Source organism: Molothrus ater, chromosome 10, assembly GCF_012460135.2.
Source record: "Molothrus ater isolate BHLD 08-10-18 breed brown headed cowbird chromosome 10, BPBGC_Mater_1.1, whole genome shotgun sequence".
Classification (NCBI taxonomy): Eukaryota; Metazoa; Chordata; class Aves; order Passeriformes; family Icteridae; genus Molothrus; species Molothrus ater.
Window position 1 is genome coordinate 6,737,036 of NC_050487.2, and position 25,931 is coordinate 6,762,966.

Here is a 25,931-nt window from a genome sequence, read left to right on the forward strand (position 1 = left end):
GATCCTGATTGATTGTTTAGGAAAGCATGTACTGTGGTGATGGAAAATCCCCTTGTGAATGTGGTATGATGTTTGCACCACAAGAGAAACTTTCTGTTTCTTGTGTGGTTAAAAAGTTTAGTTCGATTAGCTGCTGGATTAAAGTAAATCCAGTTTTGTGTCTTTTTCAGTTTTGAATCCTGAATGTTAAGGTTTGTTTAAGATTTATTGTTTGACAGTTTTTGCTGATAACATCTTTCTGACTTTACATTGAGGGTGATTTAGTAGACTAAATAAATGTGTGTTGCTTGGCTTGTTAAGAAATTCCATAGCCTAGATTTAGTGTAGGGTCTCGTCTAAGGGCATAAGCAGGCTGAAGATGGAGCACTCTGATGCTGGGCTTTGGCAGAAACAGGCACAGCTATGCTGCTTAGGAGGGAGGAAAGCTTCCACACAGGAGTGTGCTGTGCAGCAATTATTCTAGAAGCAAACTGGGGCTTCTATTTCTTAACCCTATACAACTGGGCTTGGAATGTGACTACTTCTGGGACCCCTCTATGCAATATCCCAAGGGAAATGTCTTATTTCCCTTCAAGTGAGACAAGGAGTGTGTTTTGGCATAATGCTTGGTTGACTTTATACATTTGGAAAGCACTGTAAGTCCAGGTCTGATGCCGAGTAGAAAATGAGCAGTCCTGGGTTCTTGCACTTGCCTTGAAAAGCAGAATTTTAGTTGAGTTTCGTATTTGACTCTCTCTGGGTTTTTTGATTGTGTTTTTTCCCTCAGAGTCTGCCTTAATGAGTTTCTGGGATCTATCTGAAATCATTCAAGAACAAGCTACCTGCTCCACAGGGTGTAGAGCTCTCTGACAGGGACCAAGGGATCAAGTTCAGCATATTACCTTATTTCTGTTGTTTTGTTTTAAAGACATGCTGTCATTTCAGCTTGGTTCTGATCATGTTCAGAACAGGTTTTTACAGAAGCTGAGGCCAGTGGAAATGCTATGCTTTTTACTCACTTTTCTTGGAGAGGATTAAAGCAAATAAACATGCAATGGCTCATCCTGCTCCAAGTCTGTGTGAGCTGCCTTGAAGGACAAAAGTGGAAGGAACAAGTACCCTCTCCTGGTGTCTACCAGCACCTCTCCTTTCTGCCACTTGGACTATTTCCAGGGACTAAATCCATCATAGATTCACTTGTTGACAACTGTTATTTCTTTTGACTCTTCTGGTGTGCTGGAAACAGTCTCTGCTTTGGAAATCATTACAGCTGTGTAACTTGCAAATGATGAGTAATGGCCTCCTCCAGTTTAACTCCCTCTTCTCTTACTGTTTGCAGTGTGCTCATCATTCCCTGTCTGCCCAGTCCTGCCCAGAGGTGAAGTATGGGATCTCAGTGCAGCTTCCCTCGTGCCTTGGAGAGGAATTGCAGGTAAACATCAGCCTCCTCGAACACGACACTTTGCAAGGGTAAGTCTGGAAAATAAACTAAAGACTCCAGTAAAAACCAGAATGCAGTAGGGGATATTGGCTTAATGGCTACATGATAAATTTCCCTTCTCCTCACTAGCATCTCTGTCATCCAGAAAGAGGTGACCAGATATGTTCTTTTCTCTTAAGAAAAAAAATTACTACATCCAGTTCCCCTTTCTTACTCCTGTAGCTCAGGAAAGTACAGCTAACTCTCTGTCCAAAGTTGTTGAGTTGATACTGGTCTGAGCAATTTTTGTGTTCATGTGTACAGCTCTCCAGTCTCCTGCTTCTGTTTCAGGCCTTTGTATTCCAGTTTAGCTCTTAGTGTTTCAAAAGGTACTGCTGTGATCTTTGTCTTGCCCATGTCCTTGGGGTGTGCTGGCTGCAACACTGTTTTCTTCCTTGCAGGCCAGCCAGTGCTATTTCAGTGAGGTTTAGGAACCAAGTAGCATCATGGACACACACATCCCCTGGCAATGTAGCCTTGGAAGGACTAGCATGTGTGATTTGAATTCCAGCAGTCCTGGAATATGAGCATTGGAACAGTCTTTGTATGGCTGTCCAGCCAATGATTTGCCAATTTTACTTCTTTTTTATTCAGAAGGGTCTAGTTGGTGGGTGTGCCTTTGAATACAGGTTGGGGTCAAAAGAAAAATCAATTCCTTTCAGTTGGCTGGACAAGTAACTAAAACAGCACTATTTTGCTTTCTTTTAATTTATATATAATGAATTTAAAACTTATTTAAAGATGCTTCATTTTTGATTCTGTGTGAAACTCACACTGTTATGACTCAATCTCTGCATGAGAATCCACAAGGAAGAACATAGAAAAAGCTGAATACTGACTTTGTGTGTTTAAAAAAGGATAGAAAAGTTTCTCTGCAGATGGATACATAGCATGTATATATATGCATACAGCCATAATACCCACACTGTGTGTAGGGAGTGTGTGTACAAGCATATATACACACACACTCACACGTATCTCTATTTAGTCTCTGGATAGATGGAAATGTCACTTGATTCCAGTATTTTCCTTGATTATAGTTGCTGTGTCCAGGAACCTCAGGCTTGTTTCTATGGCAGCTATTCCCAGTTCAGCTATTTCCTCAATCCCCATTTGGCAGTAAGTGGAAGATGTTGTGACACTCACAGTGAGCATGTCACAGGGGGGCTGAGAGTGTGGGCAGAGCTGTGTGCAGGTGACAGGCTCAGACAGGAGGGACTCGTGTGCAGCAGGCTGCAGCATGGCCTCCTGTGGCAGCAGTCTCTTGGCTTTTCATCAAGGGATTCACAGACCAGCCCAGATCTCTCTGTCTCTCTCTCTTTTTCTTCTTATTTTTTTCCCTTTCTTTTCCTTCCCTGTTGCCCTGCTCTGAAGCAGGACTGCAAGATCAGGATGGCATTATGAACAGGAACACTAGGGAACCTGTGCTGCACTAGACAGGCTGACTAATCTCCCTTTAAATAATCTCCCTTTAAATAGTCTGGAAGCACACTGGTGAGTTTCTCTTTCAGGAGCCATAAATAGCCAGATCCATGCTGGTAAGTAGCAAACAGCACAGTTATTTGTTCTGGGAAGGTCTTCCTATTTCCTTCATGTTATTGCATGGATAGCTGTGATCCAGTTCTGGTAACACTCTGTATGGTAGCAGTGCTGCTGCCTTTCCTCACACTGCTTTATCTTCTGTGACAGGGAGGAGGGAGCAGCTGCTCCTGGGAGATTGACTTCCCTTTCCAGTGCCATTGGATCAGAGTGGCAGTGGGGCTGGGGCTTGCTGTGGACTGTACAGCTGGCTTTAGCTGGAGCAGTGCAGTTCAGACCCTTCTGAGAAGTGCTGTGAGTTCAAAAATCTGACTGATCTTTGTAGCACCTGGAAGGTGGAAGGAAGGAATATTTGAATGCTTGCTGCCTAGCTATGGATCTGGATAGAGTGGAATATATGGTCCTGTAAGCTAGCTCACCTTGTGCTTCAGACTTGTCTGGAGGATAAACTCAGTTTATTTGTTTTCCTAACTCATAAATAAACACTGAAAAAAAAATTGACCAAGTCTATGTTACCTAGGCTGGCTAATATAATCTTCTAAAAGATGGAAGAGTGCAAACTATTCTTCAGGTAGGTACAAGCACTCTGAAGCTGCCTCCATATCTGGTCCTGAATTATCAAGGCAGCCTTCAAGAACATCAGGAGCTCATCCATGTCCAGTAGTTGCTACAGTACTTTCTAAGATTTAGGTAAATAGGAGAATCCTCAACGAAGAGGGCAGCAAGTCTTGCCTCAGTGAGGTAGGAGGCATTTGAATTTCTTACTCATAGTGTATTGTCATCCTCTTCCTGCCATCCTACCCACTCAATGCGTCAGAGATCTAAGGCTTGATTTTTTAATATTTATTTTTCTTTTTTTTTCTTCCCCACCTTCTCTGCTGAGCAGGGAATATCCAAGCCTTCAGTTTCTGGTACATCATGTAAAAATTTTTTTTTCCTTTTATATTTTTCTATTTTTTTCTTTCTTATTTTTTCTCCATCTGCTGAGACACAAATCCCTTCATCTACTGGCTTTTATACTGGGGTGAGTTGGCTCACTGGTGCAAGAGGACAGAGGGCCAAGTAGGTCTGAGGAGGGGAAGAGAGGATATGTGGGCGCATAGCACAGACCAGTTACACAGCGGCAGCTTCCTTAAATTGTCCCTCATGTTTGCTTTCCTTCATAACATTGCTATTAAATCATTGTAAAGAGGACAAGGTTTCTGCCTGGTCATATCCCAAGTGATGTGACACCATTCAGACTGTTTTTTGATCTTATGGAAGGAGGGGTGTTCTTTTCCTTTCCTTATTCATGCTCAGTGCTTGCCGTCCTCAAACTGGGACACACCTGGGGCCAGGGATTGCCTCAGTGTGTCATTTATATGGGATTTTAAGCTCCTATTTGGCAAAGTGGAAGTTCTGTGCCAAGTTTTGGATACAACCTCAACAGAGAAATTAATGGTCTTCTGAGGAAAACTACTACAATGTCTTATTATCAACAGTTTTCTGAATTAGAGTAAACAAAACCAAACAAAAATACCCAGCCTGTGCATTTAATTAAAAAGACAAAACAAAGCACAGCTTTTTAATTAACTGTATTTGGTGTACTTACCTTGCGACACTCCAGTCAGACCAACCAGGCTGTTCCTGGGGTAAGTTTGGCCTGAGTTCCAGCTAGTATGCTACGCACAGGTTCTCTTTGGAAAAGCAGAAGGAAAATACAAATCTGAAAGTATGTTTCAATGCCTGACAGGTCCCACTGAGCAGAGAGAGCAAAAAGCAGTGGAATCTGCCCCATGACACTTTGCTGGGTCAAAATGCAGTGTGCTTTGTCTCTTCCCCCTAGCACAATGGCTGCGTTCCCTGTCCTGCAGCAGGAAACGTTATTCCGGAACGGTACCTGGAGCTATCGAATTCCAGCCCTGCTCTACCTGCCGCGGTTCAGCATCATCCTGGCCTTTGCTGAGGAGCGAGAGGACCTGGTGGATGAACATGCCAAGCTGATAGTCATGCGCAGGGGCGCGTACGACCCAGCCACGCAGCACGTTCAGGTACCAGTGCAGGGAGAAGCGGGGGACACTGCCCCCTGTTCTGCCCACCTGCCCAGAGTGAGTGGAATGTATTTGCCCTCTTGCTGTAGGGACAGGGCAGCTTCTCCTCCCCAGGTACAGGAGACAAATCTGCCTATAAATAATGCACGTCTCATTATCATTGCTGGGATTCAACCCTATGGGCAGCTGTTGGGGGGACTAAAATGGAGTAGATATTCTAGGGGTGGCTTTAACTCATCATTGCAGAGCTGGGGATGCAGATACAGAGATGGGACAAAAGTCCTGTTGTAGCTGGAAAAATGCAGTGGAGAGGCAGAAATGCCTCAAGGAAGAAATGCCACACCAATGGGGAGGAGTAAATTAGAGATCAGTGACTATTCTGTTTTTGTTTTTTCTTTTAATTCATCGTTTTAGGACTTACTTTCTCAATCTAAATTGAGAATAGTTAGTCTCTCCATGTCTCCATGCAAAAAAAAAAGTGTCTGGTTTGCTGGTGCCAGTGAATTGGCTACCTTATTAACCTACCAGTTATTATTAACAGTTATGCTGCCGGGTGGCTGGGGGTGGTGGAAACTCTATTTATAATAACTTTTTGCATATGCAAAGACATGAATGTCTTGGGGAAAAAAAAAAGTAATTATATTTTTCTATTCCAAACCTTCGTTGGTTGTCTTAGATTATAGGCTCTTAAGAGCTGGAGTCTGCCTAGCAGAAGCAGCCTCTGAGCCCACCTGCAGTGTCATACCATTCAGGTAACATCTTGTGTAACTCCATGTAATTCAGTTAGTGGGGTTCAGTTGGTCATAAACTTAGTAATTTGTGTTCACATGCTAGAATTTTTTAAAATGGAAGTACTAAATTTTCAATAAAAGTTAGTATTAGTTGGATAGAAACAGAAAAGATATGAACAAAAAGGCTAATCAGCAAATCAGGGCAGTAAAGTTAATTAATATAATCTTACTGAAAACTACTGCTTTGCTTACCAAGCCAATGACATGATGTAGTCATAGTTTTCTAATTGCAATGCTAGTGTTAGAAACATGATTGCGTTATATGCTATTCATTTGAAGAAAACAGGGCTTGCTGGGTAGTTATACCAGCTCTACGACCTATTTTCTGAATCAGACAGCTCAGGGTCCAAATCTCCACACCAGAGTCATGTAACCAGCCCTCGCAAGGTGCTTCAGTGTAGGCTGGGTTGCCCATTCACATACATTCACATCAAAGTGGAGGAACAGGAGCCTGAATGAGCAGGGATTTGTCATCATCCAGGATGCTTGAAAAGGGCTTGGGTTTCTCTGTGACTTCCTAAAAAACATTGACACAGCACAGTGTCTGTACTAGCACATTTTGACCACTGGGCATGTCTGTGTGCCATATATATATTTGTGAGGATTTCTGAAAATTCAGCCACTGTAGCTTTTTAAAGGGTGTCATCAGCCACCAGCTGCATTGAGATATGGAACTATCAGTTCCTCAGGGAGTAGTAATTGAAAAGGACATAACCCACATGCTTGGTGAAGTGTACATGCTTCGTGTCATCAAAATAATTTTCACTTTCCTTTGACGATGCCAGATTATTGTCTTCCCATTTCTTGCTCTATCCATTATCCTGCTTCTGTTCTTCCCATGCTCTTCTGTGGCTTTTATCCAGACATCCTTGCACTATAATGTGGGTCTCTTTGTAACAGTGTGTTCCATTCTTGTCTCCCTTCCCACGGACTGTGGCAGTGGAAAAGGATGGAGACCCTTGTCAGTGCAAAGCTTGAAGGCCACCGATCTATGAACCCCTGCCCCGTATATGATGAAGTCTCGGGAAAACTCATCTTGTTCTTCATAGCTGTCCCAGGAAAGATCTCTGAGCAGCATCAGCTGAGGACAAAGATCAACCTGGTACGTCTCTGCTATGTCACTAGCATGGACCAAGGACGCACCTGGAGTGCTGCCCAGGATGTCACTGACAGGACCATTAGGAATGAGTACAAGAACTGGGCCACCTTTGCGGTGGGGCCAGGTCATGGACTACAGTTGCTCGATGAGGCCCGGAGCCTTGTGATTCCTGCCTATGCCTATCGTATCTTGGACCCCAAGCAACACCCCACCCCTCATGCCTTCTGCTTCATCAGCTCTGACCATGGGGCAACATGGGAGAAGGGGAACTTTGTGGGGGGGGAGAGTGCAGTGGAGTGCCAGGTAGCAGAGGTGCATACCTGTGGCAGAAAGGTCCTTTACTGCAATGCAAGGAGCAACAGGGGAGCCAGGATCCAGGCTGTCAGCTACAACCATGGGCTGGACTTTGAGGGAGGCCAGCGGGTTGAAATGCTAATAGAACCTCCCTCGGGATGCCATGGGAGTGTTACTGCCTTCCCACCTCCCCCAGATGCAAGATGTCAAGACAGTTGGTTACTCTACGCTCATCCTACAGACCCAAGGGGTCGAAAAGATTTAGGAATTTACCTCAACAAAAGCCCTTTAAATCCAGCACACTGGACAAAACCCAGCATACTCTTCAAGGGTCTGTGTGCTTATTCGGATCTGCAGTACATGGGCGTTGGGCCTGATGGCTCACCTTTGTTCTCCTGCCTCTTTGAATATGGGACCCACAGACAATGTGAAGAGATGATTTTTGTCATGTTCACTTTGAAGCAAGCCTTTCCCTCAGAACACTGAGTCTCAAGCCTTTCCATCAGCATCCCTCTGAAAACCATCTTTGCTGATGCTTTTTACTGTCATTTCTTATCCCTCAGCAAAAGGGATTTTTTTGTTCCTGCTGCACACATAGTTTGGTGTTGGCTTGTTCTGTCTGTAGATTGTGAAGTCCATTAAACATACCACAACTTAACACATTTGGTTTTGTTTTCTATTGCCTGTTCTCCCTTTTTGCCTTTCTCTTTGGCTGCTTTTTTACATATCACGTGCCCAAAACAAGTGTGACCTTTGTATAGGGCTTCTCACCTTGAGGTTTCTGATAGACTTCATCAGGGACATCAGTGTGCTGACAGTGCAGGGACTGCAAGGGAACAAATGGCAGCAGGGTTATGCTGAGTGGTATTTAGTAAGTTGTGGAGAAACTTCTAGAGAGGGCACTGGGCTTACTACCCTATATCTGCTGTCATCTTCTTCAGGAAGCTGCTTTGGCTCTGGTAAGGAGCAATGTTTCTTGCAGCCAGTGTAGGAATGCAGGCACCTGTAATTTCCAGGGTTTTCTGTCTCCTTATTTCAGTAATGCCATGTGATGCCTTGCTCTTGGGATATTCCATGCCAACTTCTTCAGTATTTTTGAGGCTGCCTTGTTGAGTTCCCAGGCACCCCAGAGGCTTCTGCCTAATTTAACCTTCTCCTTACTTCCCATGCTGTGTTTTCTTGCTTACTCGCCCTTTTTGCATTGAGAAGGTGCAGTTTCCCATGTGTTAGAAAACCACAGCCTTGTCTGCTCTGGCTGCTCCCTCTCCCTGGGCAGTGTTAGTAGGAGTCAATGAGGACACCAGGACCCTTCTACACTGGGGACAGAGCAAGTGGCAAAGGTGGCATTTTGCCTATATGGAAACTGCAGGATCGGGACAGGTCTGCAGAGGGAGCTCCCAATTTAGTCAGGAGGGGAAGTGCTTGATGGTCTTTCTAACACAACTGCCAAGCTATGATCCACATAGCAACTACTCTTATTGTTGACAACCCCATGTCTTGTTATTACAGAGTATTATTGGCATATGAGGCACTATGTCAAACAAATAACATTGCCCCACTTTCAGCAAAAAAGCACCAGTGTCAGAGGAAGGAGAACTGACCAAGGCCAGAGAAACATAAAACACTCAAGCTGGAAGGCTTTCCAATGTAGACAGATTTTCAGCAGATTTCTGAATGAAACAGCTCTAGTTTTGGTGAGAGAGACACTATTCTACTACTGTACAGTGTGTTTTGAAAAGAGGCATTATACAATGACTACACAAGGGACTGACCAGGAACAAATGGCTACCATGTAATACACATCCGAGCAAATGGAGCTAGGAAAGTGTTGCCCATGCCTCTGGACAAAATTCTGCGTATGAACCAGTCTGTGTTTGTTTCCTGTGTGTGTTGTATCCTGTGTGTGTGCACACGTTCAATGACTGCAAGGAAAATATGTTTGTTCACCCTCTTGGTGAAGAAAAACTCTTGCTTTTCAGAGGTCTCTCAGAACACATCCCCTTTGGTGAACACTACCAAGTCCCATAGGATCCTTTGCAGTGTCACTGCTCAGGTCCATGAGTCTCTGCTAGCACAGTGCTCCTACCCTTGCCTTTTACTACTGACAGCTTTCATGGGTGTTGGGAAAAAAGGCCCTGACTTTCCTCACTATGGAGATATGTTTCAGGGCACCTGGATGCTGCAGATACCAAGGTAGTGAAGGGATCTCGTGACCTTCACAGATACACTGCTAACTTGTCAAGCTTTTCCCAAGCAGCAGGTCAGTAACATGCTGGGCTGGAGTAGCAGAGTGGCTCAGGTAGTCAGTGCTTTTTGGGTATTACTTATATGTAGGCCAGAATCTAAATAACCTTTGTGGCCAACAGCCTATCACTGATGCCTAATTAGGGAATGGTATATTAAGATTTCTGCAAAGCTAACTGCTGCCCTATAGACTTAACCTCCTCATCAGATACTATGGAATACTTTAGTTTCGTGACATGGAAATGCATACTTAAGTTTCTACCTGGCCAAGCCTGGCAGTTCCCATGCTGATGCAGTGCACAGGCTGAATATAAGTGGGGAGGAGGGGTTGAGTGACCACTGTACATCTTGAATGATGCCACAGACAGTATTTATTTACTGGTTCTGGAGAGGCTGGTACAGTACTACCTGGACATCTATAGCAAAACCAGTTCAGATAAAGTGTCTTAGAGATAAGATATTATTCCAAGCTAACAAGTCAATAGGGATCACAGAGCTGTTTATATTATGGGATTGGGATTTACCTTTTGAGCCACTGAAGCTGTACTGTGCTTTCTTTTAGGACGAAGAAATAATCACAGAAACCAGCCTGTGCATTCAATTGTCACAGGTCATCATTTGTACTTGGATCCCTTCCCCTTTTTTTTGTCTCCAAGTTAAGGACTAGTGTGTGCCTGGACATGGGATTTGAAGGAAATAGCAGCAGATTGCTAAAAATCTATGTTGGTGGTGGGATGGATAGGAGCTAAGTATGCAACTGATTAGTCTCAGATGTCTAATGAGGGCTTGTACTTGTTACCTGGTGGTAGTTTGCAGAAGATCAGGAGAAGCTCTCCAAACAGTTTCATTCTATCAAAATTGATGTTGTGAGCAGCTCTGTCCACTCTGCATCCAGATACATTTCTGTTGTATGGAGAGCACTGTGAGGTCGAGTGGTGGTTGACATTCAGAGCTGTTTTGCTTCCTGCTGCAGCTGTGCTCCAGAGAAGCTTCTGGAGATACCAGAAATCCAAGGATTTGGGGCAGGTAAGGTTAGCAGTGCACTGTGGCCAGGCAGGGCTGTCAGAGCAGCTGCATGGTGCCTTTGCCATATGCAGACTCTCATTTTGGTTGGGAGAATAGAGTTTGTTACACTCTGTAGCTTACAGCTAGTGGCAGAACCACTTAATGGCATTCTGTGTCTGACTCCATTGAGGCACCCGAATCCCTAGGAGTTTGTCTGCTAAGGGCCTGTGTGGATGTTGGTGGAGCTGAAGGCCAGGTTCAGCTGAGCTAATTCTCATGTGCAGACAGTGCTTGCTCAGCATGGACAGGAAGCCCTGCACGGTGCAGTTCAGCTCATCTAGCAGGGCCCTGCTCTGGCCACACAGCTTTGGGCTGCTGCTGCCCACAGTTTCATCTTACTGCAGAGGTTAAGCTGGACACTGCAGACCAAGCCTCTGCATAGCTGAAAGCAACAAGAAGGCTTAGAGGGATGGATGCTGGGTTATGCTGGTTCACTCTCCTTTTACACACCCACGCATTTGCACTGACAGTCTGTTCTCTCCTGCCTTGCTGTCCATGCAGTGTACAGCACTTCATGCATGGTCCAGGTACTGCAGTTTCAGCACTCCTCCTGGGTCTGGGAACCAAGGGTTGCATAGGGCTAGCAGGGTTTGCACCTTTCCTCTGCCTCTGGACTTTGGTCCCAGCTCAGCTGCTGCTTTCAGGTATAGCTCAAATGTGGATGTGCAGAGAGCAGAGTGGTTGGAGGTACAGGATAGACAACCAAAATTGTCATGCAGGCAGTGCCCCTGTAGGAATGTTCTGGCATTGCTGCAAATATGTCTTGGAGATGCAGCACTAAGCATGCCACACAGCATAGCTGAGGGACAGATGTACATACAAAGAAAAGGGAAGTGAAAGCCCCAGTTCTCCCCTCTCTGACGCAGGTTGCAGACACAGCTTTGCTCTATCCCACCTTTGGGGATTTAGAGTAGGAAAGATCTTTGAATCCCTCTCACAGTAGCTTACAGGGGGCTTTGGTCAAAAATCCCTAGCACAAATCAGCCTTTCAGTCTGCTTCTATGCATGGAGACATGCAGTAGTTATTTTATCTTTTCAATTCTTTGAAGTTCCCTCCTCACACCTAGTTAGATAGGACTAGTCAAGGCAGGAATGGGGCAGTCAGTGCTATGTATCCTAATGGACAGTGTGTTTCTGATCAGAGATTTATTTATTCCCCATGGAGACCTGTAGTGGGTAGGACAGAGAGACAGGAAAAAGATGAAAACTCAAAGGATCTGGCAGGAGATTGTAAATTGGACGGCAGGCCACCAAAGCCTGGGGGACTGAATCTGTGAGGGAGCAGAAGAGATCACCAGCTGGGACTTTTGGACACAAAGCAGGAGGGAAAGGCAGGGAACGTGGGCTTGCTAGTCACTTCAGCAGCAGCATGAAGAGGGAGAGTGGGGGCTGCAGGGATATGTCACACTCACTCTCTGAGCTGTTTGAGTTGAGGAAGTTGTCCGTGGCTGAGTTTCCTTTCCCTCTCTGTGCTATTGAAACAGGAAGCTGGTGAGCTGAAGCTGGCTGATCGTTACACACAGACACACAGGCAGCTCTGGCAGCTCCTGTGCTGGCATTCAGGTTTTCTCCAGCTCCAGCAATGGATCAGTGCTGGTACCACGGCAACATCACTCGCTCCAGAGCTGAAGACCTGCTCTCCAAAGTAGGCAAGGACGGCAGCTTCCTTGTGCGGGCCAGTGAGTCAATTGCTTCAGCATATGCACTCTGCGTGCTGTAAGTACAGCGTTCTCCGCGCCCTTGCCCACACTGCTGACCCTGCTGGGCAGGGGTCACTCCTGCCTCCTCCCCTGCACACAGGCAAACAGGTGCTGTACTCACTGGGAACGTGCAGCCTTCCTCAGAGCACCGCTGGTTTTACCAGACTGGGCCATGGGGTGGGGAAGGGTTAGGAGCCAGGCTGAATAAACCCATGGTTTATGTACTGCTGTACTGCTCATGCTGCTCTTGCCCCTGATTCTAAAGGAGAGAATGGTCAAAGGCACTGCTGCTGTGCTTTGAGAGAAAATAACCTCTTGAACTTCTGGAGTGTCTTAACAACTTGGGTCAAATATTTATCTTTAGTGACCCCAGTCCCGAGCCTGGGACCTCCCAGGCACTTTTCTTGCTCTGGTTCAGTGTATGTTTGAGCTCCCTGCTTGTACTGTGTTGCATTCAGCAAAAGGCTTGAAATAGTTCCTGGAGCTGTGCATAGGATACCCAGCAGAGCAGTGATTCCACCTGCATCATTAATGTGGCTCACGGGGTAAACGTTTCATGTGGGGAAGAGGGAGAGAAGTGCTGGCAGCCCTGATCCCCTCATTCTGGGTTAGGTCAGGAACCAGAGAGCAAGGCCTCCTGCCCTGGGTTTGTGAGTGGCAGTTTTTTCCTGGAGGCAGGAAAGCAGGAGTGAGAGGAAACTGAAGTCAATAGGTAAAATCTGAGACATTTAACTTTGTCTTACAGAGAGATCAGACAGTTGCTCCTTGCTTAGGAGAGATCAAGAGAGCCCTTGTGGGACTCTATCAGATCCTCTTTGCTGCCATTTTTTGCAGCAGATTGATGCAACTAATTTAATCTTTACCCCATATTACATTACAAACATTGCTAGCAGGTTTCTCATTTTCTGTCTGAAAGTATATTTCTTGTAGTGGTGAAGGTGGTGCTGCTGTTTATAACTCTGAGCTAACTGCTTGTCTCTGAGGTCAGATTCTACTGACAACACTGTCGGCTGCTGAGTGCCATGGGGCTGGGTGACTGCCCCGTGGGTGTAGGTGTTGGACTGCCAGGGAGTGGTGGCTGGGGAGTGGGTGTCTTCACAAGGCACAGAGAGCCTCAGTGCCTGCCTGATAAGGTGCTTGAAACAACACAGGGAAGAGTTTTGTCTTTCTGGAGGGAGCAGAGAAAGAAGGGCAGCTGCAGATGAACAGCCAGTACTAGCAGGAAGGAGGAGAAAAAATCCTGTAACAGGAGCTGAGGGCCTGAGTGGTCAGTCAGGGAACAATTTACTAGAACAGACTGTTGCTTTCATTAAGTGATTTTAGTATTACCCCATTGATTCGACTTGTAACCAGTGTGTACACAAAATATTTTCACCAAGGGATGGTAGGGATTATAGAAAGGGAAGGTGCTGCAGAAAGGCCTACTAACATGCATTTGCATAAGTTTTTCCATTGTAAATGTTTATGCAGCCAGCTTTGAAAGCCTTTTGTGACTTGAGAGACATGGGATCAGGAAACAGAAACAATATAATGACCATGATTTTCTGAACCGGGAGCCAAAGGTTATATTCTTAAATCCATTCTGAGGTAGCTAATATGAATGGCTTGATTAAAGAACTGGGGAGCACCCAGCCTTGCCAGCCAAGAGCAGCTGGATCAGAGGTGCAAAGGGCTGGCATTAATTACAGCCTGGGAAACATCACACAGACTGCTGTCAAACGATCTGACAGAAGCTTTCAGCTTATGCTGGCTTGCAGTTAGTTTGTGGAGAGGTGGTGAATAAGTCTTTCCCTCTGAACATCATCTCCACAAAATGGGCACCTTTGCTGAAGCTGAAAACTTCCTCAGAGATGTATCAGTTTCAGCTGTGCTATTGACTGGGAGGTGTTTGAAGTTTGAGCTCTTCAGTTACTTCGTTTAAAAAATAGAGAGGCTGGAGACAAAGAACGGGAGAGTGGGGAATTGAAAGGTTGACTGCAAATTGTTTCCATAAAAGAGAATTATGTTGAAAAGGAGCAGGTGTCAACTCTGTATACATAAGGAAAACGAAAAAACATGAAATTTGCTCTGAAAAAGAAATGTCATATTCTACAAAGTTCTAATATTTACTGGGTAGATCAATCAAGATCCAGCAAAAGCATTTATTATTATAATATAATAGAATGAAATATTGATTTCATTGAAGAGCTGCTTTAGAAAAACAGGGTTTGTATAAATATAGACAAGTGGAGGAGGTGTATTTGGAGAGCCTTTTAAGAGTGCCTTGCCTCCTTTTCTGAAACTTAGAGCAGCAGCATTTAGAGAGTGAAAGGCTGGGAAATGCTCCTCCCCCTGCACAGCTGTCCCCTGTTCTGGTCACGCTGCCCCATAAAAGGCAAGAAACAAAGCCCTTTTCCTCCTCCTTTCTCTGTGCCTAAATCATTTGATCTGTCAGTCTATTGACAAGAAACGGGGTCTTTTACTCACCTGGAGGGGAATGCCTGAATCCTGAAATCCAAAAGAGCCTGCTTAGTGTTCCCTGCACCTAAACTGGTACCATTCCTCCAGGGGATCTTCTGTTGGCAGTTCCTCCATGAATGGCTGCAGGACCGACAACACTTCTAGAGGTGACAGTCAAGGACCAGCTGCAGCTTTGGGACCCCTCTAAGAGGACCCTGCCTGCGAGATGTCCTTTCCAATGCCGTGCCTCTCTCATGGTGCACTTGGCACATGGCATCAGGCCTAGCACAGCAGCCCTGTTCAGTGCTCTGACACTCCCAATATGCACATTATCACCTGTGCATAAAAACATATAGCAGGAGAGGAGTGAGAAAATGCCTGCCTTGTCACACTGTTACCTCCTCTGGTTGGTTAAGAGGACAGGCAGATGGCAAGTACTTGGAGACTGATGTTTTATTTATCCTCCACATGGACAGCCTGAACAATGGCTGAACAATTCTGAACTCAACCCACCTTTTAGGGAGGACCTAGAATGTGGTGGCAAATGGGACCACATAACTTGTCAGTCAGGATGCTGAGGAGAGGAAGCCTAAGGGTAAAAATGGAGTAAGAATCCTGGTCTTCCCCATCCACATGCACTAAATTAGGGGACTGGCAAGCAGGATTCTCCTTTGATCCTAGGAGTGTTTCTCCCTTCTCCTGTCTCACCCAACTGCCCTTCTTTCATTGTTCTTATACTGATCTTACTGGTCCTCAGCCTAAACCTCTTTACAAGCATTATGAGAGCAGCATTGAACTGTCTGTGTGATGGGCCACTTTCTGTGAAGGCCACATGAGAGTCCTCTTGTGAGCAGGAGCCATTGGGCTGCTTCATTTATCAGTTTCATAATCTCCACACACACAAATTGTGTCTGCTGCATGAATAATTCTGCTTAGCTCTATTTGGATATCAGCAGGAGTAAATGGTGTAAGAGAGCTGCACTGACACATAAAAACAAACCCCATGCTCTTCCTTGGCTCATATCCTCACCTGGCACTGATTGTCCCAGTGTTGGTGGAATTAGCAGTGCTGTAGCTGTCCTAGCTGTTGAGGATCATGTCTGTGACTTCCAGCTCTGTACCAGATGTATGAATAAATAGATGCCTGTGAAATGAGCTCTAGAAACAGCTTGAATTCTTCTGCATCCTTTGCATTAATGCTATCAAAAGACACACGTTCATGTGGATACATGTCCTCCAGACATCCTAGAGAAACTCAGCTATGATCTACGAGGAATTTATTTTCATTTCCAATGTCTCTTTGTGACTCCTTGTATAAGGCTGCCTGAAATCCTGGCAGTCTCCTCTCTCCTGTGTGGAATGATTCTGAAAGGCATATGATGAATAGATTCACATTACAACTCTAAGAGAGATTAGCATGTTTATTGATTTGCCTCGTCTCCCCAGGTGGGGGGATGACCTCAGCCCACATTTTGTGACAATTCCACAGACAGTGCAGTGTTTCTTTTACAACCAAGGAAGATCTGAGTGTGAATTCTGTTTTTTCTTTTGAGAAGGAAGGGGTTGAATCTGCACCTTTTGGTGGCTCAAAGCGATATTGTATCTTTTAAGTGCTTTGCAGATAACTTAAAAGATTTGATCAATCTTTTGTTGTGAGAAAGGTAAAAATATATTGTCTAGTCAATATTTCTTGGGTGAACCACACAAAGCTCAGCAGCTGCTGAGGGAGGTTAAGCTTACAGTGCTGTTCAGGCTTCCCTTGGGCTCCTGTGCATTGATGTGACCCTCCACTGAACACAAGACTCCTCTATCCCCCCTTAATAAGAATCTAATTGAACTTAACTGGGACAAAGTATTTGTTGTGGGTGCCCTACAGATGCACATGTACAGTGTGCATCCACACCAGGATGGTGAGATGGGTTTTCATTTAAACTGTTGTTTAGGATTTGTGGATAGAAATGTGCCTGGCAATCAGATGTTGTACTGTGATTTAGCTGAAATATATAGTTTGCTTTTTCCAATACAAGTCAATGCTCTAGCCCTTCAGTTTACTCATTTATTTCTGGTTTTGGCCCTTTGTCTTTTGGATTTCTGCTTTTTCATTTCTTCCTGAGACGCCTGCTCTATTGACAGCTAGAGCCACTTGGTATTTTCTCTCTTTCCGGCCAGAAGAAGAGTGGAATGACTCCCTCTGAGCTAATGCTGATATCACTTTCTGCAGTGACATCTGCAAGCAGATGTTCCTGTTTCAGTGACCAGGAACACCTCAGGTTTGTGTTAGTCCGCAGGCTCCAGGAAAAGAAAGTAAGAAAGAGAAATATTTTAGAACCCTTGTGCATGAAGCAATCTATGTGTTTCAGGATTTTCCAATGTCTTTTCTCACAGGGAGGGATGCCATAGTGAGATTCCCTTCTGGACATGGTCTAACCATATCACCTGTGGTCTGTTCCAGGTACCGGAATTGCGTTTATACATACCGAATTCTGCCCGATAAAGAAAATAAACTAATTGTCCAGGTAAGCCATCTCTGTACTATTTGGTTCCACAAAAATGTATATGAGAACTGCTGGTTTTCAAAGTAATTCTAACACCAAGAGAAAAAAAAAATATATAAGGAATTAAACTAATGTCAGGCCAGTACACTGCTGGTCTCCACTCCACTGCTGTGGAGATTTCAGTCTCCAGTCCAGTCCATAGCTGTGGCCATCGGCACACTCTAACACACATGCCTTCTATTCAGTGGCACAGCCATGTTTTATGTAACTGAGAAGCTCAGCATGTGGAATAATTTCTCCTCTGAAGCCAACCTCTTATCAATACATCATGAATCTTTTCAATCCAAAACTGCAGCACAGTTGCCTACACCCAGAGAATGTAAATTGAGTTCTGGTCTCAGGATCCAGAAAGTACCAAGACTGAGGGCAGGAATTTCCGATGTTCTGTTTATTCCTATTTTGATTTAGGAGCCTAAATGAGCCACTTCCCCTTCCGGTGCCACTTCCCCTTCCGGTGCCACCTCTCAGCCTCTTTTTTTTTTAATATAAATAGTGAAATTTGGGGTGGGGAGGGAGGCATGGTCTCCTACAGCCCCAAGAACTGGGCATGGGTTTACTGGGCAACAGTGGGGGCTGCAGCTGACTCATGCTCTTGGCACAGTCAGTGCTGCATGGGCATTCCCTGCTGTATGGAATGGAAATTCCCAGGCTACCCAGTCTGCCTTGCTATTCAGAGTGGTTCTGCAATAATTCCCATTTCAGTTGACAACTAGCTTCCCATACTATAAATCAGATTTCTACCAACCTCATGAGCAGCTTATACATCTCTCATGCACCATGTTAATTGAGTATTTCCTCACGTGCTTTGGGGTTATCAGTGTTTTTTGAGATCTCCACTAAGAGGCAGCATATCTGAAACTAGAGTAATGAGTTAGTGAGAACAGCTGTGTGCTGGCAGCTTGCTTTCAGCTGTGGGCTTTTGGTAAGAATGATGGATTGTGTGTCCTGGGTGCACACATCCAGCTTGGCTCTTTGGAGACCTACTTTTGTGTATCTTGGGCTGTTCTCAGGAGCCCCACTCAGATGCAGCTCTGCACAGACACAGCTGTATTGCCTCCAAGGCTAACTCCAGGCTCTTGGTGCTGTGCTCCAGAGGACTGTGTGCCCAGGGTCAGCCACTATGGCCCTGTTGGCCTTGACAGCTGGATTCCCCAGAGCCATTGAGATTCTTCTGCCTCACTTGCACTTCTGTTTCTGAGGAGGAACTGGCAGCAGGAGTCTATGCTGGACATGACCTGGGTCTGTAGTGTTACTATGGCATGTCACCAGAGTTCACCCCTCTTCATGGAGCACTGGGTGACACTGTGCAGAGGAACTTGTGCAGGCTCGGCTGGGTGCAAGCCTGGGACCAGCACCCAGCTGGAACCAATATCTTGCCATTCCCACCTGGCTCCACACACTGTGCTGTAGGCTCTTTGTAGTGATACTTCACATTCCTCCATCTTCTGATATATCCCAGCCATTCTGTCCTAAAGAGTGTATTTTGGTGCATTGTGCTGATGTGATGTGGTGGTGCTATGAACCCAGAAGGTGATATGGTGTTTATCTTTGGCAGTATCCAGAGCAGCTGCAGAGATCAGGGTCTCTCTGTGCCAGAGAGCTCACAGATGGAGCCTCACAGACAGGGGGAGCGTTGGGGGACACCTGAGGCCCAGGCAATGGGCACAGCTATCTATTTCCCACACCAGCTCTGTGGCATGGCTGCCATGGGACCCTGGCACTGCTAATGGTGTCCTTGCTCTTTGCACTGGCAGCAGTATGATGAGGGGAACTTGTGGAACCCTAATTCTGAATAACTTTGTGGTATGAGTTTGGCAGCTGCTTTGTCTTTTGGAAAAAAAGCACAGATATGATCCTATGTTGGGTTTTGCCCTGTGGGAGAGGAAGAAAGGCAGGCCAGAAGGTATCTGCAAAGGCAGCCGCCCACACAGCCCCACACTTTGTCCCTCTGTGCCCTGGGCAAGCTGTGTCCCCTCCTCATCCCTCAGCTGCCCTGCTTGCAGATCCTGTGAGAAATGCTGGACATGCAGCTTGGCCTGGAGCCTGTTCTAGCAGGACACAGATGCCATGAGTGACAAGAGAGTTTGAAACCTGAGCAGAGAGCAATGTACCTGTGTGCAGCTGCTCTCTGGAGAGCACTGGGGCACAGGCTGCTCACAGCACCTGCCAGTGAAGGTCTGTGCAGGGAGTTCTGGACATTACAACCCAGGAAGGTGTGAGTTGTGCTTCCCAATTTATACTGGATCCATGATTGTTTCTGCGGTGACAAAGGGCCTGTTTTCATGCACAACTCTTGTCTGCAGAGTTGTACATATACAGTGCTTAAAGCACTGCAGCCATGAGAAATCTTTGTTTCCCTGTGCTGTAGCAATGGGCAGCTCTCCTGCTGGATCAAGGTTTATGAACAAGAAATTTGTGAGATTCTCTTGGGTCCCATGTTGTGGTTGCAAGGGATTTCTCTTGTTCCTGTGTCACAGAATGCAGAGCAACTGTGGTGGAGTACCTTTGCAAGCTGGGTTGCCAGGAGCTGTAGGTTGAATACCAGGGGTAGGCTAAATAGAGTGTGTTGTTAACTCATGTTTTGAAGACACGACACCTCCTGCTTTGTGCTGCCTTATTCCAGTTCTGAGGTAGAGGCAAATGAAAGGGGCTGGCTTCTTCCAGCAAGAGAAAGATGCAGGGAGAGTTATAATTAAAGCTCAGAGTAAAAACAGTCCTGTGTTCTTGGCTGCTGCTCTTGCTACAGTGTTCCAGCTGGGCCAGGCTTTTTTTTTTGGTTGCTTGTGTATTGATTTTTGGATAAAACAAAAACTGCTTCATGTGTCTTAAAAGATCAGATTTTTGAAAAGATTACTTCTTTGCAAGGATGTAAAAGATGTTGACTAGGATGGAATGTGACATTTTAAAAAATCCCATTAATAAAGGAAAGGGTCTACTAATCCTATGGAACTAGATCAGGTGTTAAATTAATTCAGCAATCAGTAGATGCTTCTCATTTCTTGGTTTATAAAAATTATAGAGGAAAGATTCAATACTCAATCTTGAGATAGGCCTGTATTGATTACAAGTATGAGCCCTGATTATCAATGTGACTTTTTTTTTTAACCTGCACAGTGCTTCTTCCTAAAAAAAGGACTGTCTTCCTGCCCAGATCTGGACTGTTGTCTGTCAGGAATTTTTCTTGATGACAGCAGATTTAGAAGATCTGTCATATCACAGCTACATACACAGCTCATGTGATATGACAGCTCTCCCTCTGCCACTCTGTGGAGTTTTTTCACCCTTAAAGCTGCAAGTTGCATTACTTTTTTTGTTAAGTCTTGGAGAGTACATTTCATTTTTCTGAAGCCTGGTCCCAGCCTAATGGAATGATGGTGTCATTTTTTGCATGGTTAAATTAACTGTTCAAGGACAGGTGGAAGAAGGGGAAGTACACATTTTTGCATACAAAGGTGCGCTTTTGCATTCAGGCTGAAGAAAAAAATATTGGCAAATGTCCTTCCAGTGTTTTATGGCATGGATTGTGATCTGCCATTAGGATTCTATATCTGCAGCAGTTAGCATGGTAAGGAATTTCTCTTGCCTGCCATATCATAATCATAGTGTTGCCAGGATGTTGAAGAAAAGTGTTGTTTCAGATGGAAAAACTGGATCACCCTTTTGAAAAGGTCCAGATAAGCAATTTTGAACTTGACATGGCCGGGGCTGTGCAGTGGCAGCCGGGCTCCTGAGGGCAGCTGGGAGCCGCTCCCTTGGAGTGAGGAGGAGTTTTCCCCTGAGGCACCTGGGTAGATGGTGAGGGTCCTTCCCAGTGAGATCAGGTGTTAACAAGGTCCCGGTCCCACGGCTGCTCTGATGAGCAGAGGCTCACCCACAGTAAGGGGAGCCAGTGAAGGACAGAACTCCGCGGTGGCAGCGAATTCTCCCTGCAGCAGCAGCAGCGTCTCCCTTCCAATCCCAACAGTGAGTGAGATGCTGAGATCAGCCCCTCATCCCCCAGCCAAAATCTCGTGGCATTTCTGCACTTCCAAAGAGAAAGCCCCTGAGCTAACAGACTGCAGCGAACTGCACCCTTCCCCTTCCTCCATGGCTACGTCTTTGTCTCTCTTAAGTATCATCTTTATTATCTCTTAGGCAACAAATGGGAGAAAATTCCCCGAAAGATGAAAAAAAAAAATGGAAAAATCCTAACCTGATGCATCATCTTTTTTTACATTAATAGGAGGAAAGGGTGTTGAACAAAGACTATGCCTTGCATAGCACATGCTCCAAGGCCCTTCATTTTTTAATAACTCCTCCTTTGCTTTGAACAAAACTGTTTCACCAACTCCAGAGTTTTGTGGATTACCTTGTTGTGAGAAGGGATCAGGAAAAGCAGCCTTCTTCTCATGCTGTACAAGAGACTGTATTACAGTAAGGAACCCATTAATATTTTTAAAGTTACAGCCTGTTTTTCTTCCCTCTTCATCTCCCTGGGCTGTCCTAGCTGCCCAGCTCTTTGACAGAAAGCAGCAGTGTGTATGCATCTTCCTGCTCCATGGGGAAACATGGGAAATATTCATTTTGCAGTCATAGCACCAGATCATCATTCCTGTGTGCTTGAGCACTTCTTGCATTTGTGCTGAAATCAACTATTTAAAAAAATTACTTACATTTATACTTGTTACATGTTGTAAAGGGAGGGCCTGACCCTTTTTACTTGTGTTTTCCTAACTTCAGTGAAAATTATAGATACCCTGGCAACACTGTTTTACAGTGAGTGATGGTATGGCTATTTTTTTTTTCTTTTTCTGGTAATTTTCTTCTAGTCTGACACGGGGCTTTGTGTAACAGGAAACAAATAGTGCTATGTGAGCCGTTAGAAAGCAGGCCAGCAGCTGTGACTCACGGTGCCAAGTGACACTAAGAGCAGATCACCAGTGTGCTCTGCAGCTCCCAGGAGGTAGCGGAAGCCCTAAACACTGTACAGGGCTTTCTGCTGAAACCCTCCCTCCCAATCCACTTCTAGAAGCACATATTTTGGGAGTTATCTTGATTTGTACACTGCGTTGACTAAATATGCCAGAACAAATGAGATTCTCTCTCCTGGGATGGGCAAGAGGCACAATGAGAGGGGTGTCTGCCGCATCACTGTCAGCAAGACTGTGCCTGCTCCTGAGCAAGACAAGTTCTGCCTCTGTTTGTGAGTCCTGCAGGGTGGAGCTGGGGCAGAGGCCCCATCCGGTGTGCAAACCCACTCTAGAGCTGGCTGCTGTCCTGCTAGCAGCATCTGATAAGAGCTGTGAGTTTAGTTCAGTTCCTGCATTCCTGGTGTCACTGCTGCTGTCACCAACGTCAGAGACACTGTCTGCCTGTGCCATGTGCAGTACCAAGTCCATTGTCAGCCCTTTGCAGAGAGATGCCTAGTTTTCCTTGTTCTCTTTGTTGCTGCGCTGTAATCTCAGTGTGCTGTGCTGCTCTGGCTCATGTGGCCACCAAAAGGTTTTCTGTAACAGGAATTTGTGATTTGCTCTGGACTTTGATAATCTATCTGTATCTGATCAAAACCTTTCTACTGCGAAATTGCTCTGGAGCTGGGTGATAAAACAAAGTAAAGTGCTTCAGGCGAGGCTCAGCCATCCACCACTTATGGTTTCTGTCGCAGTTCTGGGAGGTGTTTGTGCCTGTGCAGCCTCATGGGCTGCAGTGAAGACAGGGCTGGCACAGGTCTGTCCAAAATGCCACTTGCAGGTTGCACAGAGGTTGTCTAAAGAAAAGATGATGATGAGAATGGAACAGATTTCACCTGAGTTATCTGTTACCATGGAAAACTCACTGTGCTTGTGGGACTCTGTTGGAACTGCAGGTCTGAGAGATTAATCAGGGTTAATCACTTTTCTTGGATAGAAAGAAGGGACAAGTGAACAATCAGACAATACTCATAAACAATGTATTGAAGCGTGATTAGGGCAGCACATTTCTAGTATGTGCAAAACCATAATTTAATTATATTAAACTTCATTTTATTACCAAAAAATATAGATGTTAAAATTTGAATATTTTTCAGTATAATTTAATGTTGATTTTAATCAGTTTGCAAAGCACTTTACATGTAGGACTGAAAATATTTTACGATCAGGGCTTAGCAAAATGCATGTATTTCATGTTTCTGCAAACTATCCAGATCTGTTTATACAAGAGAAATGTTTTTTTCAATTCTTGCATCTGAGGTAGAAATGAACTTAATGCACTACACAGGTTTTGGAAAGCTGAAAGAACCAGCACTTAATAAGAGAGCTAGGTATTTCCTGAAACATACACATTCCTGCTCCTGAATCTCTCAGTATACAGAATTCTTCATACAAACAAACCATATCCAGCTTTTGTCTAGTTTGAACCCTTCCAGAATGTTTCCAGTTTCCTGAAATATTAAAAAAATAATTCAGAGAATATGGTTTAAATCAACTTAAAGTGATATTATTTTGTTTTTCAACATTCAGAAAATGTAACCAGGTATTTGGAAGCTAATGCATACCATGAAGTGAAATCCCTTTTCCTTTTATCTGGATGTGCTGTCAGACAAAATCTCCCTATAATGAGTGAAATGCAAATGAATGTCATCAATTTCTTTTGCTGTTTGCCCTCTAATAATTGTGTTATGTTATAAAGCCTTCACCACATTTAAAGATGAAAATTGCAAATAGTCAATCCTTGCTGAAGGTACAAAGCAGCTTCCAGGAGCTGCAAAATCCTTCCAGAGTCAGGAGATAAGGATTAGGGTGGTTATACAGTAAGCAGTTTAACAATTACTGTTTTAGAAGAGTAATTGTTTCACCTGTTATCCTTTGGAAAGGCTTTGACCACCCAAAGTCATACACCCAGCAGCCTACCTCTCTCTCTCCTACCCTGCTGGATCTTCCCCCCACTCTGTTACAAGAGTTTGGGTGTGCAAATAATCGAGTTACAAACATGTATAACCCTGAGATGAGCCCCTGGGATACACCCACCTCAATGTCTCCTAGACTACCGAAAGGAAAATTTTCCTGAAATTTTGGAACACTTCTGGGAGATGAGAAAAAGCAACTGAAAACTTATGCAACCAACATTATCAACAAGAAAATACTCTCATTTTGCAGTAATTTGATAGATATTACCTTTAGTGTTGTCACATATCACAGTCACATATCATTCAATCATCCATTTGATTGTCTTATCCTTTATATATTTGTTTTTTGACACTGGCCAAATGCCAGGCACCCATGAAAGCCGTTCACTCACCCTCTCCTGCTACAGCTGGGCAGAGGAGAGGAAAAAAAAAAATTAATGAAGGCCTCATGAGTTGAGATAAGGACTGGGAGAAAACACTCTAAAGGCAAAACAGATTCAAATTTAAAGGTGTAAGATAAACTTATTATTAACAGAGTTAGAGGAGGATAATGAGAAGTAAAATAAGCCTATAAAACACTTTTCTTCCCCCCCAGCCCCTCTCTTTTCCCACTGGCAGCGCAGGGAGACAGGGCATGGGGGTTTTGGTCAGTTTGTCACCCAAGATCTTTTTCTATTCACTCAGGGAGAGGAGTTTTTTCTCTGTTATTCCCTCGGGTCCCTCCCATGGGAGACAGTTCTCCATGAACTTCTCCAGCGTGGCTCCAATCTCAGGAGCCCAGTCCTGCCAAAACTGCTGCAACGTGAGTCCCTCCCACGGACAAACAATCTTTCCTAAACTCTTGTGGCGTGGGTCACCTGTCCATGGGGTGCAGTCCTCAAAGGATAGGCTGCTCTAGCTGGGAAGCAACTAGAAATATTTTATATTTCCAAAGATTTCAGATGAAGCTTCATAACTCAATTTCAGGTATTCAGGAAGAGAACAGATTATTTCCCTCTCAGCTGTGTGGTAATGAAATGGTGTGTTCTATTGCTTCTGTGCTTTGAGGGATGATGAGCCACAGAGGAAAGTAATCATTTACAGGCAAGTCTTGAGTTGTTCTCTCAAAGAAAGAGAAATTATTATTTTGTTGGTGTTGTATGAGGCTTTTTGTCCTGATCATTTAAGATAGGAATGAGTCTTGGAAAATACTGATATTAGATTTGTTTACAATGAGTCTTATGACAAGTATCACTGTCACTACAAAATTGTTTCCACACTCCATACTGAAAATGAGATGCCCTTTCTTCTTCAGAGATCTACCTTGATTTGCCGATGAGATGGATCATTGCAGGCTGCATCCCTCTCCATGCAGACATGGAACTCACCCAGCACATCACAAGGGCTCCAGTTAGATCTCATTCAGTCAATCTGCACTGCACCCGTGGGGAATGGGACCAGTACAACCTACATGGGCTGCAGCATACTGCTGACATAAATGTCAAATATAAAGATACAATCATCTTTGAATATCAACTGAAAGTATTGTCCTGGTTCCACTTGTTTTAGGTAAACAGGGTCTGCTTCACCAACACTGTTCAAATTTACTTTATGGTGGTTGAAGTTATTACAGCTTTTAAATTAAATCTAGCATCCTTGAGTTTTCAGATTGCTGCATAAATGCATGCAAGGCTTGATTTCAAATGACAAAATAGTTTAGGGAAATGAAACAGACTTTAGCAAAGATAGCTCAGACTCAGTTGTTTCAGTCCCTCTGAAAGAATGAAGTCACAATGCAGCTTTTGGTTGTTCCCAGACCTTTGCCCAGCTGTCTGACTTCTTATATCTTCAGTTTGTACTTCTGTCAGAGTT

General features: G+C 44.7%; 2 protein-coding genes across 15 annotated transcripts in view; both read left to right on the top strand.

The window, feature by feature from the left end:
- NEU2 (neuraminidase 2) overlaps window positions 1–7,870 on the top strand; it is a 35,786-nt gene extending 27,916 nt beyond the window's left edge. For 8 of the 13 annotated variants that reach the window (XM_036389039.2, XM_036389038.2, XM_036389041.2 and 5 more), the window contains 3 exons: window positions 1,319–1,449; window positions 4,824–5,028; window positions 6,760–7,870. In XM_036389039.2, the coding sequence (XP_036244932.1) occupies window positions 1,319–1,449; window positions 4,824–5,028; window positions 6,760–7,698 (1,275 nt within the window). In that variant the 3' untranslated portion in view covers window positions 7,699–7,870. The remainder of the gene's footprint in view (window positions 1–1,318; window positions 1,450–4,823; window positions 5,029–6,759) is intronic. The other 5 variants (XM_036389045.2, XM_036389047.2, XM_036389048.1 and 2 more) reach the window with 1 other exon arrangement.
- The window catches only part of INPP5D (inositol polyphosphate-5-phosphatase D), a 56,429-nt gene continuing 35,456 nt past the window's right edge, over window positions 4,959–25,931 (top strand). The window contains exons 1-3 of one of the 2 annotated variants that reach the window (XM_036389032.1): window positions 4,959–5,028; window positions 12,006–12,237; window positions 17,113–17,176. In XM_036389032.1, coding sequence (XP_036244925.1) covers window positions 12,104–12,237; window positions 17,113–17,176 — 198 coding nt within the window. In that variant the 5' untranslated portion in view covers window positions 4,959–5,028; window positions 12,006–12,103. The other variant, XM_036389033.2, reaches the window with a different exon arrangement.